The following is a 22,216-nucleotide window of genomic DNA, read 5'->3' on the forward strand; positions in this document are numbered from 1 at the left end:
AATTGCTTTTCTATGGGTGAAAACACGGACAGTGTTTTGGTTTTTGTGTTGGTTACACTTTTAAATGGCATGAACGGCACAGGAAAAACACAAATCCGAAACTGAGTGAAGACGTCCAGTCAGTGGTGGTCCTACGTTGTATTATGCCCTTTGCCCTTGAATTTTGCCCTGCGCTGGTCTTCTAGTAATAACTGCATGCCGACATAATACATCCATACCTCCATTCATCCATTATCTATACCACCTATCTGTACAGGGTCACAGGGATTTGGAGCCTATCCCAGCTGACATCAGGTGAAAAGCGAACACTCTGGACTGGTCACTAGTCAATCACAAAACACATACTGTAGAGGCTGACAGCCACTCATTTCAAGTGTACTGAACTGTTGATGTTTGTTGAAGATGTTGCACCTTTAATCCAAAAGTCTTCTTCAGTTCTTTCGAACCATTATTACCGTTGGCCCTAACGAGCTGTTTAGCCACAAGAGAATAGAATGACTGATTGGTATGCAGGACGGCCGTTTCGCTATCCACACCAAACGCTATTGTTGAGCTCCACCAGGAAACACATCCTACGTGGCATAACTAGAGGGACTGCGCACTGAGAATTTAGAACTGAAGAAGCCTTTTGGATGAAAGGTGAAATGTCTTCGACAAACAACAGTCGGATTATCTTGAGTCAACCTTTGCGGATTACCTACCTGGATGACATTTTATTGAACAAATTAGACAATCGGTCCTCTTTGCAGACAATAGTGTTGCTGCAAGATAAATAGTTGAAATTGTCTTTTTCACCATGGAAATCCACTGCAATATCAACAAATTGGCAAATTAGTATGTGCTGTGATCAGTACTTCTTGACTTCTCTTTTAATATAAAAATATATATCAATGATCATTCACCCATTCATCTATTTTGTATGTATTTTATTCTGTCCAGAGAAAGCTATAGTTTATCCCACCTGACTGAGTGAAAGGCTGACTTCACCCTGGACTGGTTACCAATCATTCACAGGGCGCAAAGCTGACAAACAAACACTCAAATCCACATATTCTGGCAGCATTGGGCTACATTACACTACCAGTGACCCCAGTTGACCATTCGTGAATACATTTATCTTGTTGAAAAGCTAACAATAGCATATCAGTTCATCCTTTGTAAGATACACAATATTTTCAAAAGGAACAATCAGAGCTAAAATTTTCACTGACTAAGAAATAGTTTTCTGAGGAGAAAGATCATTTATTTCTAGTGGCCACCCCTACCCCCCCCCCAGGCAGCGCCACGACAACTGCACAAACACTAGCCGTATGTGGTTTCTGACCCAGGCAGGAGACCTCTGTGCCGCAAATAGATTGGCCGCGGCCCGTCGCCAGGCACTGACTCTCTATCACTGAGTGTTTTGGGCATTGAGATAATGGCTGTCATTAATCTACAGCCACACTCAGAGCTGCCTTGCTGCCACACTTGCACACACTTACACAATGACTGACACTTGCATCAACACACAAACACACACGCACACACACAATCGCACACACACACAGATAATGTAGCACAGCTGAACCGCTTTCAATCTTGTAATTCATTAGTTTGTTCTTTTCTTTGCTCACCTGTAAACACACACAGGTCCCATCTCTTTTCCCACTGAGGCCAACTGCTCCGTTTAAAGAAGTGAAAGTTTGCCCTTTGAACATTACCCGAGATGTGTGTGTGTGTGTGTGTGCGTGTGTGTGTGTGCGTGTGTGTGTGTGTGCGCACGTGTGTGTGTGTGTGTGTGTTTGGGGGGGAAGTCTCAATGCATAAAATTGAACCAAGCATCACTCCTTTGCTGATTCTCTTGTCTGCTTAATAATATTTCACTTGGTTTTGGATTATGAATTGAATAATTAGGTTTACCATGTATTTTAATGAACAAATCAATCCCTGAATTAAATATGGGATTTGGGCTGAATAGGCCAAAGGGCTGGGGGAGTCATTTAATTTGGCTCTCCAACCGCTGTGGTGCTCTGTGTTGCTCTCACAGCCTCTCCATAGGCTTTACATCTTACAACCTAAAATTAGAGGTGCTGTGACGATGTGATGGTTTTTCCTGCCCAAAATGACCATCTTGACCGTCATCAAAGAGGTTTGCTCAAGTGTATCAAGATTGGTGAGAATACTCCCTGTGGCTAGCTGACATTTGCATAACATGCCCTGCAGCGACACCCCCCACGCCCCACACCCCCCGCGCAATTCACGTTGTCAAGCAGAGCTGTCACGTTCTGGGTGGCGTTTTGCTGATTGACAGGGCTAATGATGGTGCCAAATATTGACCTTCTCTGAGGTAAACCTGATGCAGTACACTACTGCATTGTAGTAAAATATTAATGAGAGCCTGCATAAGCAATGGTATGACAATTTAGATTTACTCTGTGTTTTGCTGTGCCAATGTGAGAAAAAAAACTGAGATTTTTTTTTCTTTTGTGAAATCAGCAGTCACCTTCTCGTAGAGGGTAAAGTACAGTATAATCTTAATGTACATGTGTGTGTGTGAGGTTTGCATCCTGCAGCGATTTCCCCTCCGCCATTTCTCTTGCGACCCACAGACCCTGTGGGAGGAGATCCAATCTGGTTAAGATTTTGTCTAGTTTTCTAGGTGTCATTGACTTCGCTGCTACCCTGCGCTGACCAAACACATCTCTGCAGGACTCATTACCAGTATTACCTCCACCAAGTCAAGACAAGTTTTGGCGAGGGGCTCATGATTTGGTCACAGTTAGTTAGTTAGTTAGTTAGTTAGAGTGCTCCAGTATTTAACGTATCAATCCGGTTTTCAGTGTTTGAAGAAGTAATCTTGTTTTGTTTGATGTTTTGGAGTTTTTCATTAAGTAATAATGTAAGAAAAATGTTGCCATCATAAAAACTTTTGTGAATTGTATGTAATCAGCTTGGTGGATTAATAGTTAGCACATCCGCCTCACAGTGTTGAGAATAGTGATTTGAATCCAGGCTCGTGGCCTCATATGCGGACTTTGCATGTTATATAATACTTATGATACGCCAGTTTTCTCCCACATTCCAAAAACATGTATGTTCGGTTATTTGAAGACTCGAAATTATGCTGAAGTGTGAATGTGAGTCCAAATGATTGTTTTTCTATCTTTGTCTATCGGTGCCTTCTTATTGGCTTGCAACCAGTCAAGGATGTACCCCACCTCTCGCCCAAATTCAGCTGGGTTCGGCTCCAGCACACCCACAACCCGAATCAGGATACGCGCTATAGAAATGGATGGATGGATGTTTTAGGTCATATTTGAACTTTTTATTAATTCCTTTATCATCACACAATGTGACAGACGAGTAGTGTTAATGGAAAGAGGCTTGCGGAAAATTCTTAACTGCCATTTTAGAGGAAACAAATGTTTGCTGCTGTACAGTAATAAAGCAAACAATATAAAACTAAAATAGACAGAAGTACACAGTTTTTGACGATGTCTGATGTGTGACCGGTGGCAAATATGCAGATTACTGAATGTCCCTTTCAGGCTATTTGCCTCACTGTTCCAATACATTTGGAGGACAGTGAAGTTGTAAAATTGTTTTGCGATTACTGTTCCGTAATTCAAGATATAAATTATCATCATCAAGTTGCCAAGTTTTTATCAACATGCGTCTCTCTGCAAACTGTCCAGGCAGCTTATAAACACATGTATCAATCAGCATGTTGGTGGCCTGCATTGATTCTGAATTCTGCCTCTTTACACAGCACATACATGTAAATGAACATAAATATTTTAAAGTGTTAGTGTTGGTTCTTGATATCAGACCTGTTGCATTCTGGCAACTATTAATAAAATATAAAAGCTATTGTTTCTGAGTGATGAAGATACTTGTTAGTGTACTGAAAGGCAATTATAATTAGTTAAGTGCGGTGCAATATGACTTGCAGCGTGCATGTACATAGCAGAGGTATGAGTAATTGCAAAAGTGGCCTGAGATATACAACCCCAATTCCAATGAAGTTGGGACGTTGTGTTATATAAATATATAATAACTAAATAAAAATAAAAACAGAATACAATGATTTGCAAATCATGTTCAACCTATATTTAATTGAATACACTACAAAGACAAGCTGTTCAAACTGACAAACTTGATTGTTTTTAGCAAATAATCATAAACATTGAATTTTATGGCTGCAACACGTTCCAAAAAAGCTGGAACAGGTGGCAAAAAAAACTGACAAAGTTGGGGAATGCTCATCAAACACCTGTTTGGAACATCCCACAGGTGAACAGGTTAATTGGGAACAGGTGGGTGCCATGATTGGGTATAAAAGGAGCTTCCCTGAATTGCTCAGTCATTCACAAAGAAAGATGGGGCGAGGTTCTCCTCTTTGCGAACAAGTGCGTGAGAAAATAGTCAAAACAGTTTAAGGACAATGTTCCTCAACGTACAATTGCAAGGAATTTAGGGATTTCATCATCTCACGGTCCATAATATCATCAAAAGGTTCAGAGAATCTGGAGAAATCACTGCATGTAAGCGGCAAGGCCGAAAACCAACATTGAATGCCCGTGACCTTCGATCCCTCAGGCGGCACTGCATCAAAAACCAACATCAATGTGTAAAGGATATCACCACATGGGCTCAGGAAGACTTCAGAAAACCAATATCAGTATATACAGTTTGGCGCTACATCCGCAAGTGCAACTTGAAAGTCTACTATGCAAAGCAAAAGCCATTTATCAACAACACCCATACACGGCCGCCGGCTTCTCTATGCCCGAGCTCATCTAAGATGGACTGATGGAAAGTGGAAAAGTCTTCTGCGGTCCGACGAGTCCACATTTCAAATTGTTTTGAGAAATTGTGGACGTCGTGTCCTCCGGGCCAAAGAGGAAAAGAACTATCCGGACTGTTATGGATGCAAAGTTCAAAAGCCAGCATCTGTGATGGTATGGGGCTGTGTTAGTGCCAATGGCATGCGTAACTTACACATCTGTGAAGCCACCATTAATGCTGAAAGGTACATACAGGTTTTGGAGAAACATATGCTGCCATACAAGCAACGTCTTTTTCATGGACGCCCCTGTTTATTTCAGCAAGACAATGCCAAACCAGCGGCACGGTGGCCGACTGGTTAGAGCGTCAGCCTCACAGTTCTGAGGTGCGGGGTTCAATCCCCGTCCCCGCCTGTGTGGAGTTTGCATGTTCTCCCTGTGCCTGCGTGGGTTTTCTCCGGGTACTCCGGTTTCCTCCCACATCCCAAAAACATGCATGAATTGGAGACTCTAAATTGCCCGTAGGCATGACTGTGAGTGCGAATGGTTGTTTGTTCCTATGTGCCCTGCGATTGGCTGGCAACCAGTTCAGGGTGTACCCCGCCTCCTGCCCGCTGACAGCTGGGATAGGCTCCAGCACGCCCGCGACCCTAGTGAGGAGAAGCGGCTCAGAAAATGGATGGATGGATGGAATGCCAAACCACATTCTGCACGTGTTACAACAGCGTGGCTTCGTAGTAAAAGAGTGCGGGTACTAGATTGGCCTGCCTGCAGTCCAGACCTGTCTCTCATTGAAAATGCGTGGCGCATTATGAAGCGTAAAATACGACAACGGAAACCCCGGACTGTTGAACTGCTGAAGCTGTACATCAAGCAAGAATGGGAAAGCATTCCACCTACAAAGCTTCAACAATTGGTGTCCTCAGTTCCCAAACATTTATTGAATGTTGTTAAAAGAATAAGGTGATGTAACACAGTGGTAAACATGACCCTGTCCCAGCTTTTTTGGAACGTGTTACAGCCATAAAATTCTAAGTTAATGATTATTTGCTAAAAACAATAAACCTTTATCAGTTTGAACATTAAATATCGTGTCTTTGTAGTGTATGCAATTAAATATAGGTTGAACAGGATTTGCAAATCATTGTATTCTGTTTTTATTTATGTTTAACACAACGTCCCAACTTCACTGGAATTGGGGTTGTATAAAAAAAATGTGTTCTGCTGTGCCTATAATTCTTCCCAGCTAAAAAATAATGAGGCATTGTGCTAAATAAAACCTTGTGAACCAAATAAAATCCGTTATCTTAATGAAGTGTACACTTTGACAATTTATGCCAGTAATAATGGTAATAACAATTATTTTTTATTTATAGGTGCCTTACAAGGTCACCGTACATACATAGTTAAAAGAAATCAAGCAAAGCAATAAAAATAACAGAACATAAAACATCAATTAAAATGCCAAATGATATGGGAAATGTTATAAGAGAAGCTGTATTTTTGTAGTGACTTGTGGGGGAGAGCAAACAGAAGTTGCAATAATCCACGTGGGAAGTGACGAGGTTATGAACAAGGACAGCAGCAGTGTGGGGGGTGAGGGATGGATCGAGGCTATCGATGTTTTGTAAGTGAAAAGTATGACCGGGTGATGTTTTTTTATGTGTGCTTGGAAGGAGAGTGTGCTGTCAAAAATCAAACCCAGACTCTTAACCTGAGGAGAGGGGGAAACAGGAATTATCAAGTTTAATGGAAAACTGTAAATTGTGGCGAGCATGAACTTGGTACCTATGAGTAGGATTTCAGTTATCACTGTTGAGTTGTAGAAAGTTGGATTTTTGCGTGTTTGAGTTTAGAGAAGCAGTCAGTAAATGAAGAAGAGTGGCAATGGGTTTGGTGGAGAGGTAGAGCTGGGTGTCCTCCGCGTAACGGTGAAAGTGTAAATTGAATTTACGGAAAAGGTAGGATATAGGTGATAAAAAGAAGGGGTACCAAGACAGTGACCTGGGGGACACCAGAATAAATGGGGATAGATGGGATTTGAATGATTACATTTGAGCAAAGTGGGTGCGGCCAGACAGGTAAGAACTGAACCACTGGAGTGGTGTGTAATCCCAATGTGATGGAGTCTGTTCAGGTGGATGCTTTGGGAAATGGTATCAAAAGCTGCAGTCAGATCAAGGAAGATGAGGATGGTGAGTAAGCCAGAGTCAGTTACCAGGAGGAGGTAGGGAATTAGAGAAACCTGTCTCCATTGATTGGCTGAAGCTTACAATGTGCCCACAGAATGCATTTTATTTACAATATGCCCTAAGAATGCATTTTATTTATTTTTCATCCACTTTTTATACTGCACGTTATTCATACAGTAGGAATTTAAGGCCAACAAGGAGACAAACAGTGGTGATCCATCTTCAGTGATTAATTTTCACCAGACTTCATTATAATGCACTCCCATATTTCATATTTCATATTTCATCTCGCAGATTGTCAGGAAGCGCATCCTGCTCAGCAAATAGTACGACCTGCATCATAGAGACCGAGATAGGCACACCAGCACAAGAACATAGTGGTCCCCACGTGTACGTGTGGCCCTGCTGATGCAACAAAATGAGGGAAGTGGGCTCAGGGAGAGGTGATGGCGAGAGTTGGCGGAGGAGGGATAAGCCCCCTGGGTCTTTCTAATTATCTGTAAGGATCAGCAGTGCTCAAGGATGCGTAAGGGGAGGGATTTGACTGCCAGATCCACTGGGTAAGAATGCCTGATTGGATCGGTCACCTCTCTCCCTGCACAGCCATTACCGATGGTGCCTGCAGCCGAGGCTCATTAGATACAGGCCTGTGCGCACAGGCAGATGAATAGCGGCAGCTAACTTTTTTTACATTCTCCTGCGACTATCTTTTTTGTTTTGTTTTTAATCTGCTCACCATTAGGTTTGCATACACACAGACAAAATTGTTGGTTCGCTTTCATTAAATAAAGCGTCATGTTATTTGTGGCTGAATGGTGACTGAAATAACTTGAGGCTGATGAGACTCGAATTTGCCAAAATGTATATTGACAATCCAAAAGGCATATGGGAGCACCCTTCAAACCTGAGACAGCTGGAGCAGTTTACTCATGAGGAGTGGGCCAAAATACATGTAATAGATGCACAAGTCTCATTAAGAGAAAATAATAGAAATCCTTTGATGCCAGTGATTCCCTCAAGAGGTTATACGGGTACAATAATATGAAGTTAAGAGTAATGTCATTTGTGTCTAGGCCAGCTTCAGTATTTGGTTTTCGAAAAGCAGTATGAATTTTTTTAATCAGTCAGTTTTGACATTTTATTTAAGTATAATTACTTTTGTCTTATCAGTGACCATTGTGTTTTGTTTTCTTTACTGGAAGGGTAACAACACACGTCAATATTTAACTTTTGTGTCCAACATGGAAGGAACGAATTGTTAACAAATAAGTAGAATAGCACTAGCAGACCTCGAAAAACAATCTTAAGCATGTCCGTCTGACTTCTTTGATAATCTAACTTTTTAACAGTAAATATCCAGTAACTTGAAGAGGGCTGTTCAATTTTACAGTCTGATAGATTTGGAGTAGGCCTACTTGTGCAACAAAGACCTAACTCCAACCCAAAAGACAAATTGATGTTGTTGTTGCTTTTTTTACACTGATTTGTACATGTGGTTGAGGTCATTATTTAAAAAAAAAAAAAAAAAACATCGACAACAATATTTTTTGTTAAAAGAAAAAAACACATTTTCACACAAGCCACTACAAGAGTAGATGACAAAATGCTGATTAAGCCTATCAGCTTCTGAAACATCTTCTGAAACAATCTATATTTTTCAATATATATTTTTTTTTTATTTAGTGACTACCCTATACATTCCCGCACTGGATCACTTGGTGGTACTCTCAAATGACATAGCGGAAATGACGTATTATACCTACGAACAGGCAGACCCATATATGGACAGCGTGCAGGTCGACTGAGTTATACAGAAAGGAGAAAGTATGCAGGGTTGGAAGGAGGAGGACGAGGCCGGACAAGCACTTAGCCTACGTACGTCATATCGAAGCGATGAAGGCTTTGTTGTAATGCTAAATTTCAGTGTTAGGGGGCACCAGAAATCACAGTTTATATCGTTAAATTTAAGAAAATAAGAGGCATCTGTTCCATTTCTATACCCCTGTCATTAAATATTAATTCATTTATAATTTGTTACCTTTGTTGCATTAGCTACCCCTGAGGCCCTCTGAAAAAACAAAAAAACAAAGGCACTTCCATGGATGTGGGGACCTTCCACGTCAATGCTTTTTATTGAACATATTTTATTATAGGGTCTCTGTCACTCATGGACCCTTAGATTTATCATCACTTCCCACCCTTACGGTGACCCTGGCTCTCCCCTTGCGTCACACATGGCAGATGTAATCGACAAAATGGGAACATAATTATTTCTCCCGCATCTTTTCTCACAATGAAAATTAACCAGTGATGAAGAATTTTAACCGTTCAGTGTCCCAGCAAGCAGCAGACAAATTATAGGCATTACTGAGGTTGAACACAGCAACCTGATGGTGCTTAGCTGACTGAAACAAAGACGATCCTCCCCTAACACCTAAGAGCTGAGAGCTGCTGAGCTGTTGGTGAAACCCTTCAATACCGTAATCACCACTGGCGGCTAACTTCATCCTCATGAATCGTCATTGTTTAAAAATGACAAGTGTGTGTGTGCATACGCATGTGTAAAGCTTAATTTGTCCTCTTTTTTCACTTGTTTCAGCTAAAATGTTTCAGCTGAAAATGGCCCAAAAGTGCATTTTTAGTGTCAGACCGAAAGACTTTTACCATCGAAATAAAACGGCCAAAACTGGATGTTGTTATGACTCAAGCAAAAACCGCGGCCAGCATGCGGTCGTGTCCATTATTGTTTAAAAAAAAAAAAAAAAAAAAAGTGGTGCATCCACATTGAACAGTCGCCCAACCAGACTGCTTTCTGCTGTTTGGGTACAAAGGGGGAATGCTTGTTGCACACAACCTGATGGTGCTTAGCTGACTGAAATGAAGACTGTCCACCCCGAACACCTCAGAGCTGAGAGCTGCTGAGCTGTTGGTGAAACCCTTCATTTCCGTAATCACCACTGGTGGCTAACTTCATCCTCACGAATCGTCATTGTTTCTTGTCTCTTCTTGGTCCTTAGCTGACTGAAATGGCCCAAAAGTGCATTTTCAGTGTCAGACCGAAAGACTTTTGAAGACAAAGGGGGAATGCTTGTTGCACCTCTATGAGCCACAGCTAACACGCCTAAATATGATGCGGCGCAGCAGAGGTGAACATTCACTTTGTGTCCGGTGTCAACCCGGCATAAGTGACTATCGGAAAAACATGGTGGACGAGCAAGTGCTCCTACTGGCAGAAGTTCGTAAATACAGACATTTGTATGCTTCACTGAGAGGTGTAGTATTGTTCATATGATGTAGACCACAGGTGTCAAACTGGTGGCCCGGGGGCCAGATCCGGCCCGCCACATCATTTTATGTGGCCCGCGAAAGCAAATCAAAATTGCTCATTGTGTTCTGGTGTAATACCATTGAGATATTTGCAAGCATTTTTTTTGTTACCAATCTAGTGGAAAAACATGTTTTTATAGGCTTCTGATTTCAAAACTGGCTATTCATCAATGTGTTGTGTATACTGTATGTAATTGCAGGATATGAGGTAATCTTTCATTTATATGGGTTCACAGTTGTAGGGGCCCTCCGAGGGAAGTCATAACTACGATGCTGTCATCAACGGAACAGAGGACAGGACCCATAATGCATGACTCCAATACAGATGGACAGTTTAAAAAAAGAGAGGTTTAATACACGAGCAGAGGTCGGTACACAGGCAGGCAATCTGAAAAGGCAACAGTATCCAAAAAACATGAGGCAAAGAGGCAAGGTCAAAAATCAGAACAGGGTCTAGTCTTACTATGAGTCGGTGACGTGGAAACAAGGAATGCTGGAACGTGACAACAAGGTACAACGAACTGGCGACCAGAAAGAATGAGACAGGAGGTTAAATGCATGGGGTAATTAGGTTAAACGAAGCACAGGTGGGGAAGATGCTCTCAGGAGCAGGTGTGTACGAGACAGGGGGAAAACAACAACCAGAACACATACCCATGACAGATGTGGCCCATGACAAAAATTTGTTTGACACCCCTGGGGTAGACGCTCTACACTGCCCCTTATAGTCTGGGAGAATGTCATCTAACAGCGAGGGCAAGCCGCACAGAGTATAAGCACTGCAAAGAGTGTTACTGTTTAAAGGTTTGTTGTTTGTGTTTGATAGGTGAACTGGTCAAAATAAGTTTTGAAAGATGTGGAAAGAGATTTCCAGATGGTTATATTGTAAATATGAAATGTGTTTAAAGATTTATTTTCTTGAAATTTTGTGGGAGAGAGAGCACTACTCTGTAAAAACCGAATAGTTCGGAAACTAGGACATTCAAAAACTGTACTGTAACTTCAAAATGGTCAATGAAATGTAATGGTAGAATTTTAATGAAACCTCTCAAGTTAAAGCTGAGTGTCTATTCTTGAATTTGAATCACATTATTTTATATTAAATACATTTTTGTGGCATATGTTCAACTGCCTTGTAACTGTAGTTTATATATATATATATATATATATATATATGTATATATATATTGGTATTTTCTCCTTTTATGGCACTACATGCCAACCCAAAACATGATTGGCATTGCCCAATGCTGTGACATTTGGGAAAGATCTTTCTGCCCCGTGCAGGGGTCAGAGCTTACATGATTTCACATTTGGTTCTTGAGTGAGATTTCATATGACTAATAATACAAACAGATATTCTACACTCACCTCTCACAGCCCATGCTTTGAGTAAATGGTTTATACTCAAACACCTATCTTAGCTTGATAGATGGGTGCATTTTTTTTTGCCAACACTGACTCAAGGACAGCTGACTGCAGAGAAAATACAGAACCACAGCTCACATTCACCGACTGTTCATTAAATGTCCAGCGTTTTGGAGCTCAGGGAAATAATACCAGACAGTACAGCATATTTTCTAAAGTTATTTTCCCCCATCTAATATAATATGGAAATTGCTCCCATGTGCTTTTCAAATCTTATATATGTACATTTTTCATAGCAGTATTTTACAATAAAATTTGAATTACTTCTGAAATGTGACGCTGACTGTCTCTGTGGGCTGGCCTTAATTTCTATTGCACACGAAGCACTCAGGACATGACGGACGACCACCTGTGCCACCTGGGCAGTCCATTGTACATATTGCTTATCACACTGGTCCCAGTCCTCAGCTTGCAGACAGGCTCATATTGCTCACATTGTTTGCATTTGCAGAAGGAGAAGGGGGTTCAAAGGGAGATGGATGGGAAAACTAGAGCCTCGTCTCTTGGTTTAAAACTAAGTATCCTGCCATTCATGGATACTGTGTAGGCATAGCCCTACATCAAAGAGCGGTAGCATTATTAGCTTCATGTTGCCTGTCAAGAGTGATAAAATAAAAAGTTATTAATAAATAATAAAAATGTGCTATTTAATTCTGCAGCAGCAGACTCACGATGGCAATAACGATGTGACTTTCACCCCGGCATGGTTTAGGTGGTAGAGTGGTCGTCTCCCAACCCGACGGTTGTGGGTTCCACCCTCAGCCCTTGTGACCTTGTCGAAGTGTCCTTGAGAAAGATACTGTATCCTAAGTTGCCCCTGATGCTGCGTCATCAGTAGGTGAATAAGGATAGAGTGTTGAAAGCGCTTTGACGACCTTGAAAGTAGAAAAGCATTATACAAGTGAAAGCCCATATACTATTATCATAAAAAAAATCATCCATTCAGTTTTGCTCAAAATCGAAAACCTCTTCAAAGTCCACTTCAAAGCTTCTCACTTGACAACAACATTGTTTCTAATACAGCATCTCTCTCCCCGCTGTTCCACTTTGTCTCCAGTGATGCTTTTATCCTGTCACCCCCGACCCCTGCCAATAACCCAAGACTCAACTTTCCAATCTTTTCTTCTCACCGGAGAGAAGGTGCCGGTGGGTTTTGACGCCAGCCATGACCTTGCGTGGTACCAGCTTTAGAAAGAGAAATCGACAAAGATGGAAAAAAATAACCTGATTTTCTTCCTGCATGCTGGTCGCCATTGGGTCAGTGGAACAAACTGCATCCTTCCTCCACCCATTAAACAAGGATTTAAAAAGAACTCAGCAGTGTGTTGCTGACAGCGTGGCAGGTCCAAAACTTCATCGTAGCTTAATTTCCCTCACAGGATTGATAAAGTATATCCATCTATTCTAGCCATACCATTTACATGCTTCATTTTCACAGTATGGTGTTAAACAATTTATTTATTTATTTTTTAGTACAAGTGAGTTTACTTGTAGGGTAACTAAACAAAGAGAGAACATTCCTGTGTAATGTGCTGTGAATTGGATACATGATCAGGAATTATGCATTCTGCCATTTAAAGGTTGTGACCGTGTCAGCGGGATCTTCGGATGGGCTGCTTCTCCTCATCGTCCATTGGTACGCTGCTGTTTACTGCCCAGAGTGGCTGAAAGTTAATTGGCTCCTTGAGATGCTGTACATTGTGCTGTCAGTGCGATGGCCTCCCCTCATTGCCCCATCACGTTCAGTCGAAGTGTATTAATGCACTGTGTGGCCCATTGATTCCAAATTCCTCACAAAGTCTGCATCGGGGATAAATATTGCTCGGCACGGTCGACTTCCGGCTTATTGTAATCAACGTGGCTATTGATTGCCAGCCTAAGCTCCCTTTGTGCAATTTATTTTAAATTCACTTTCAGTAATAGGGGCACATTTTGGCAAAGAAAGAGGCTACATAATTGTGAGCCTCCGAATAGGAAATGGTGGACATGCAAGCTGCAAGTGGTAAAATATATCTTTCTTTGGAGAAAAGGTGGTCCCTGTCAGTGTGTCTGTCTCGGCAAGCCCGGGAAGATGATGGATGAGGGTTCATCTGGTGGCGGGCCTGCCGTCGATCGATTTTATTCTAGCATTTGTCTGGGGAGGAGTCTGGCATCTCAACAGAATGCGGCATGACATGTGCGCACATGTATCTCGTGTTTTCCCCATCAGTGATGAGTCTCCTGTGCCAACGGACACGCAGTTGACTGTGTTTATTGTCTGAAGAGCATAATGTCTGTCTCACTCCTCCCTCCTCACCAAGGTGTTGTTATTGATCCACCTGCAAAGTGGCTTCAACTTGTTTAACATCTTGGCTCAAACACTTCAATTGGCCCAGCCAGCCTCACCTGGCTGCACTTTGATTTCTTCAGCAATGAACACATGGAGCAATATGTGTCAGGTATGCATGCATTTACCCGTCAGCAATCGTGTGGTTGTTCGTGCTGAAAAAGGCTCTTTTTGTGTCCCTTCTTCATCCAGCCCATTGAGCGATAAATGACTGCAAAGCCAAGTCGCTTCTGTCCGCCCAACGTTTGTTGTTTCTGCTTTAAACAAGCTTTGGTATGTCACATCTTCCATGTGAACCCATTGGAAGGACACTGGTTGTTCTTGCTGATTCATCGGGAAAACTGCTGATTTGAGTCCTTGCAAAGTCACACCTATTGAATTGATTGAATTTAAACATCCTGCTAAGGTGTTGAGAAGTAGCTGCAGTTAAGACAGTGCTAAGCGTTTCAGTTTAAGTGCAATGTAACATGATTATTATCTCCATGAGATAATTAATTTTGGCTTCTTTTGCTTCAGGGAATGATGTACCTGGAAGAAAGGAGACTGGTCCACAGGGACTTGGCTGCCCGCAATGTCCTGGTAAAGTCACCCAATCACATCAAGATCACCGACTTCGGCCTTGCACGGCTGCTCGATGCTGACGAGAAGGAGTACAATGCAGACGGGGGCAAGGTCAGTGTAAGTCTCTTGTGCTTACCCTTATCCGCACAGTTCTACACACAGGTTGTATAAAAAAGCTTGACAAAGGAGGAAAATATATCACTGAAAGTAGTAAAACCGTAGGTCGCTGTTGGTGACTAAAAATAAAAGAATCTTGGAGGAAGGAGCATTTTTAGGTACTTAAAGTATAACAACTAGTCACAAAAACTATTTATCCTCAACTCAGGTCGGCGCATAGGGGAGTAACAAAGTCTCTCCACTTTTGTCTGTCTTTGGCCATCTTCTCTATAGTTCCCCAACTTTGAGGGTGGTGATGTATTGTAGGTCTTTCTCCATGGCCCGGCACCATGTCAGTTTGGGCCTGCCTCTCTTTCGTTTGCCCTCTGGGGGGCAATTTAATATGTACAAAAGCTAAAATCTTTGTCAGTTCCCATATGACTGAGTTGTAAATGAATGTGCTGATGTAGGAGTTTACCTCTGTTTAGCTATTAAGATGATAGAACATTTACTCACTGATTGCACAGGTGTTAAATGTTTAAACCTCAGATATCAGATTTTGCATTAGGCATTTAAATGAAGAAGGAAATAATCATTCCAAATAAGTGTGGCAGTTGTGTATGTGTGTGTGATTGCAGGTTTGTTCTCATTATCGAGAAGGGCTTGTTGTTCCCGGCCTGGCCCACACAGGCTGCGGTAAACAGGCCATCTGTTGAGATCATGTGCGACAAATGACCAATACCATCTCATTTAGCACCTTAAAAAGCACACACACGATTGACAATTGCTGGGTCAGGCTGGAGCTAATCACTCACCGCACTTGAGTAATATTGACCAAAGCGGCACTGCCTGAAAGCATTGTCAATATATCAATAGATCACAAACAGCCGATCGAAGGATCAGACAGCTGCTGCTAAAGTGGAAATCAACTGCAATTCACTGATTGTAAATAACTATTTATGTATATATATTACCAATTGTAAATAACATATATCGAGGCGGCATGGTGGACGACTGGTTAACCCATCTGCCTCACAGTTCTGAGGACCAGTGTTCAAATCCGGCCTCGCCTGTGTGGAGTTTGCATGTCCTCCCTGTGCCTGCGTGGGTTTTCTACGGGAACTCCAGTTTCCTTCCACATCCTAAAAACATGCATGGTAGTTGAATTGAATACTCTAAATTGCCCATGAATGTGAGTGTGAATGGTTGTTTGTTTATATCTGCCCTGCGAGATATAGATATATATATATCTTACATGTGTGATAAATATTATATGTGCCCTGCAATATATACAGTGACTGAAATAAGTATTTAACACATCGCCATTTTTCTCACTAAATATATTTCCAAAGGTGCTATTGACATGAAGTTTTCACCAGATGTTGGGAACAACCCAAGTAATCCATACATACGAAGAAAGTAGAACAAATAAGATCAGAAATCAAGTTGTGTGTAATGATGTGAAATGATACAGAGAAAACGTATTGAACACATGAAGAAAGGGAGGTGCAAAAAGGCACAGAAAGCTAAAACAACACCTAAAATCTATCAATAATCCATCCATCCATCCATCCATTTTCTGAGCCGCTTCTCCTCACTAGGGTCGCGGGCATGCTGGAGCCTATCCCAGCTGTCATCGGGCAGGAGGCGGGGTACACCCTGAACTGGTTGCCAGCCAATCGCAGGGCACATCGAAACAAACAACCATTCGCACTCACAGTCATGCCTACGGGCAATTTAGAGTCTCCAATTAATGCATGTTTTTGGGATGTGGGAGGAAACCGGAGTGCCCGGAGAAAACCCACGCAGGCACGGGGAGAACATGCAAACTCCACACAGGCGGGGACGGGGATTGAACCCCGCACCTCAGAACTGTGAGGCTGACGCTCTAACCAGTCGGCCACCGTGCCGCCTCTATCAATAATCAAACAGTGCAAATTAATATCAGCTGGTTCAGTCCTAATTGATGGCCTACAAAAGGTGTGATTCAAGACACATCTCATGATGGGTAAGAGCAAAGAGCTGTCTCAAGACCCATCGCAAAGTAATTATTGCAAAGCATAACAATGGCATTGGTTACACGTGCATATCTAAGTTTCTGAATGTTCCAGTGAGCACGGTTGGGGCCATAATACGTAAGTGGAAAGCCAATCATACCACCATAAATTTGCCTCGATCAGGTGCTCCTCGCAAGATTTCTGACAGAGGAGTGCAAAGAATAATCAGAAGAGTTGTCCAAGAGCCAAGGACCACCTGTGAAGAGCTTCAGAAAGACCTGAAATTAGCAGTTACTGTTGTCACAAGGAAAACAGTGAGAAATGCATTCCGCCACGATGGCCTGTATGCACGCTCACCACGCAAGACCCAATTGCTGAAAAAATAGCACGTCAAAGCTCGTTTAAAGTTTGCTGAACATTTGGACAAGCCAGTTAAATACTGGGAGAATATAGTCTGGTCTGATGAGACCAAAATTGAACACTGTATGCCATAATGCACACCACGTTTGGAGGAGAAATGGCACTGCACATCACCCTAAAAACACCATACCAAATTGAAGTTCGGAGGTGGGAACATGATGGTGTGTGGCTGCTTATCAGCAAATGGTACTGGTAAACTTGACTGGAAGCATGCATCCATCCATCTTATTCCGTTCATCTGAGGTTGGGTCGCGGGGGCAGTAGCTTTAACAGGGAAATCCAGATTTCCCTCTCCCCAGCCGAGAGACATAGTCTCTCCAGCGTGTCTCCTCCTGATGGGACGTGCCCGGAACACCTCACCAGGGAGGTGTCCTGGAGGCATCCTAATCAGTTGCCCGAGCCATCTCATCTGACTCCTCTCAATGTGGAGGAGCAGCAGCTCGACTCTGAGCCCCTTCCGGATGACCGATCTTCTCACCCTATTTCTAAGGGAGAGCCCGGACACCCTGCAGAGGCAACTCATTTCGGCCACTTGTATCGGGGATCTTGTTCTTTCTGTCAAGACCTACAGCTTGTGACCATAGGTGAGGATAGGAACGTAGATTGACCGGTAAATTGAGATCTTTTCCTTTCGGCTTAGCTCCTTCTTCACCAGAATGGACCAATACAAACTCTGCATCACTGCAGACGCTACATTGATCTGCCTGTCGATGTCCCGTTCCATTCTTCCATTCTTCCCCCGTGAAGTAGACCCCAAGATACTTGAACTCCTCCACTGGAGAGCCCTTTTCTGGCTGAGGACCATGGTCTCAGATTTGGAGGTGCTGATTTCCATCCCAGCCGCTTCACACTCGGGTGCGAACCTCTCCGGTGAGAGTTGGAGATTACGGCTTGATAAAGCCAACAGAACCACATCATCTGCAAAAAGCAAAGATGCAATACTGGGGCCATCAAACCGGACCTCCTCTATGCCTCTGCTGCGAATATAAATTCAGTCCATAAAAGTTATGAACAGAATTGGTGACAAAAGGCAGGCAGCCTTGGCGGGATCCAAACCTCACTGGAAACGGGTTTGACTTCTTGCCACCAATGCGGACCAAACTCTGACACTGGTCGTACAGGGACCGAACAGCCCATATCAGGGGGTTCGATACCCCATACTCCCGAAGAACCCCCCCACAGGACTCCCCGAGGGACACGGTCGAACGCCTTCTCCAAGTCCACAAAACACATGTAGACTGGTTGGGTGAACTCCCATGCACCGTTGAGGACCGTGCCAAGTGTGTAGAGCTGGTCCACTGTTCCACAACCAGGACAAAAAACACACTGTTCCTCCTGAATCTGAGATTGGACTTCCCGACGGACCCTCCTCTCCAGCACCCCTGAATAGACCTTACCAGGGATGCTGAGGAGTGTGATCCCCCTGTAGTTGGAACACACAGGGGGACCACCACTCCAGTCTGCCAATCCAGAGCCACTGTCTCCAATGTCCATGCAATGTTGTCCAGCACCTCCTCCAAGGACTCTAAAAAGGGTGGGTACTCTGAACTGCTGTTTGGTGCATCGGCATAAACAACAGTCAGGAAGGCAGAGGGAGGCTGCCCTCTCGTCCACCGGGGTAAACCCTGTTTGTTGGCTTTGTACAAAAAGGCTTTTGTACAAAGTATTAAATAAATATCAGATGGCGTGTTCAATACTTATTCCCTGTGTCATTGCACAATATTACACATAACTTCATTTCTGATCTTATTTGTTCTACTTTCTTTGTATGTATGGATTACTTGGGTTGTTCCCAACATCTGGTGAAATTTCCATGTCAATAGAACCTTTGGAAATATATTTCGTGGGAAAAATGGTGACTTGTTAAATACTTATTTCAGTCGCTGTATATATATATATATTATTTTCTCCCCTTCACATCTCTCTTTCCATCTTCAGATGCCTGTTAAATGGATGGCTCTTGAGTGCATCCACTACAGGAAGTTCACTCATCAGAGCGATGTGTGGAGTTACGGTGAGTGCAAGGAAGCTAAATTGATTATTCATCTTCAACCTGTTTGTTGGCTTTTTGTTGTTTGTATTTGCATTTGCACTGTCATATTGGTGGGCCTTTTTTGCCCTTGCATCTATCAGGAGTGACCATCTGGGAGCTAATGACATTTGGAGGCAAACCGTATGATGGAATATCAACGCGGGAGATCCCAGACATCCTAGAGAAAGGAGAGCGCCTGCCCCAGCCCCCCATTTGCACTATAGATGTCTACATGGTCATGGTCAAATGTAAGAAAACACCATGGACACTCATGTATCATTTGGAAATGTGCTGCAATAGCTCATTGTTAAGTACCAGAGAGTCACAGTTCAGACAAAATCAAATGCAACTAGTCTGCTTCCTGACTACTGTCAAAGTGCCCATGAGCAAGATACCAACTCAGTGAGACGTAGGTGTTCTTCCAATCATGTTCTAATGTAATGTTGGTGATAATCTACTCCCTGATGAACTTGAATCTGGATACACGTTACACTCAATAAGTCAAATGATGCAATAAAAATGATCAAGTTCAAGGCTGTCCACACCATGCAAACTCATTTTGTTTTCAATTTGGACTACAAACTCCAATGCTTCCTTCATTCAAACCATCCATTGCTTCTTTTGGCCCATATTATCCCATTACTTAATTCAGAACATGGGATATGGTGTCCATGGCTTCAGAGGGATCTGCCATCCCAGATTTCCAGTAAACAGTCAGACATTTTAAAAAGCCAGTCCAGGTTTTGGGCTTGCCAGCTATCAGCAGCTTGGCCGTCCCTCACTTAGCCCTGGCCTGGTGGCTGCCAAACTCAGCAATGGTGGAGTGACTTTTCTCTTGGCTGCAATTACCTGACATGAACTTTTCACTCCAATGACTCTCTATTATCATACTTGAAATACCAATAGAGATATGATGTGACTCTCAGAGCATGACATCAAAACATATTCCCAAGATGAGAATGTTACCACAATTGAAATGTCATGATATCTAATATTTATTCACTAAATGCAAAAGCAGCATCAATGGCTTATGACAGCTCAGAGGCAACATTGCCCTGCAGCCTTTTAGCGTTTCAGCATTGCCAATGGACTCCTACTTCCTCTCTGTCTTCCCATGTAGAATGAAAAGTAATAATCTTATGTAAAACATGTCTGAGCCCATTTTATTATAAGGTCAAAGATATTCACTTAACTTTAAAAGGAATTGGTTCACAATTGTTCATGATCTCCCAGATTTCCTTAGGGTGGATCCATTACATCTGACATCACTCTGATTAATACATTTGAAATTAAACAACTGGGTTTATCTGCCAGCAGCACCCTGGCACTCCACTCCTCTCCATTGGAATAGATGTAACTAGGATGCACTCAATGAAGTCAGTAACTGTGTGTGTGGTTGGTGTCTAATAAGAACAGACACACCACCTGGCCTTTCACTTCACCTTCAGGGGTTTGCTGTGTGTAAGCCAGCTGTGTCCTCTTGGGGGGAAAGGTGGGCCGAACACCCACTCCACGAAACCTGCTTCTCTCTTAGCTAAGAGCTACTTTGAGTTGCCCTTGAGCGAGGCCCTCAATCGGGTGCATGGCGGCAAACTGGCATTTCTGGCAAAGACCAGATGGGCCGCCACCATCCCAAATGTGCAGCCCATTTGGTGTTGGAAGATGATTAGGATAACAGACAATATCAGCTCTCTCTTCTTCAATTTGCTTCCATATTTGTCGTTTACAGGCTGGATGATTGATGCCGACAGTCGGCCCAAATTCAAGGAGCTGGCTGCTGAATTCTGCAGGATGGCCCGGGACCCACAACGATACCTAGTCATCCAAGTAGGTTTAGATGAACAGAACTCACACTGAACAGTACAGCATTATAATTAATCAGAATCAGAATCATCTTTATTTGCCAAGTATGTCCAAAAAAACACACAAGGAATTTGTCTCCGGTAGTTGGAGGCGCTCTGGTACGACAACAGACAGTCAATTGACAGAGAACACTTTTGAGACATAAAAACAGTCACTGAGCAATAAAGGGTTGCTAGTTATCTGGTAAAGCCGGTACAAATGTATTTATTTATTTATTTATTTATTTATTTATTTTACAATGGTGCAAAAAGAAGCAGCGTCCTCTAGCACTTAGAGCAGGTTGAATGACTAATATAGCAATAGTCCAGTGCAATGACCATTGTGCAAAGGGCGCCGAGACTTCAAGGAATGTATGCAGTTTAAAGTCACTCGTAGTGCGATAATCTGGGACAATGTTGATTGTGCAAATGTTGCAGATATTCCTCAGTCAGTGTGCAAATGGTGCAGATGCTACTCTGGCATGAGTGGCCAGTATTGGTCAACAACAGATATGTTAATAGTGCAACGTGGCGAGACTACTACAGTGAGTGCACGAGTAATATACAATTGGCCCGACAGAAATGTGACAACAAACTCAAGACAAAACAATTGGAAGTATGTTGCAATGGAATTGTTGGTTAGCTGTAAATAATACTTGCTAATAAAATCTGAATGTCCCTCTTTTTTTTTCAAAATTGGGAAATTGACAGGGAGATGATCGTATGAAACTGCCCAGCCCCAACGATAGCAAGTTCTTCCAGAGCCTTCTGGATGAGGAGGACCTGGATGACCTGATGGATGCTGAGGAGTACCTGGTGCCTCGTGGTTTTGACACAGCTCATTCATCATACCCAACAAGACCTCGTGTTGACTCAAACAGAGTAAGCCCACCACTTAAATGTATAAAGCATGCTTTATAATCGACTTAAACAGTTAGCCCACTCCTTAAATGTATAACACCTGCTTTACCTCCTTTCTCATCTTTGACCACATAGTGTACAGTCCAATATCAAATGTGAGCTGATAAGTGGTCTGAAACAATTCTTTAAAGAACAAATCAGAGAAGGTTTAAGGAGGAGAAGAATGTGATAGAGCGGTATAACCCTGGAATGTTTCTTCCCTTGTTGTGTTGTTCGTAGCTGCACTTCCTGTAATTACTGCTGTAGCACATGCAGTTGGCGTGAGTATAGAGGAGTGGGCCAGGGTTAAATAGCCTGCAGCAAGCTAAC

General features: G+C 42.7%; 1 protein-coding gene across 8 annotated transcripts in view; it reads left to right on the forward strand.

Moving 5' to 3' along the window:
* The window catches only part of LOC133480110 (receptor tyrosine-protein kinase erbB-4-like), a 235,517-nt gene that overhangs the window by 167,715 nt on the left and 45,586 nt on the right, over window positions 1-22,216 (forward strand). For 7 of the 8 annotated variants that reach the window (XR_009789197.1, XR_009789196.1, XM_061777837.1 and 4 more), the window contains exons 21-25: window positions 14,556-14,717; window positions 19,052-19,127; window positions 19,247-19,393; window positions 20,875-20,972; window positions 21,698-21,868. Coding sequence is in view for 6 of the 8 variants with exons in the window: in XM_061777837.1 (XP_061633821.1) it covers window positions 14,556-14,717; window positions 19,052-19,127; window positions 19,247-19,393; window positions 20,875-20,972; window positions 21,698-21,868 (654 nt within the window). In the remaining 2 variants the exon portion in view is untranslated. The remainder of the gene's footprint in view (window positions 1-14,555; window positions 14,718-19,051; window positions 19,128-19,246; window positions 19,394-20,874; window positions 20,973-21,697; window positions 21,869-22,216) is intronic. The other variant, XM_061777809.1, reaches the window with a different exon arrangement.

This window comes from Phyllopteryx taeniolatus, chromosome 1, assembly GCF_024500385.1.
Source record: "Phyllopteryx taeniolatus isolate TA_2022b chromosome 1, UOR_Ptae_1.2, whole genome shotgun sequence".
Classification (NCBI taxonomy): Eukaryota; Metazoa; Chordata; class Actinopteri; order Syngnathiformes; family Syngnathidae; genus Phyllopteryx; species Phyllopteryx taeniolatus.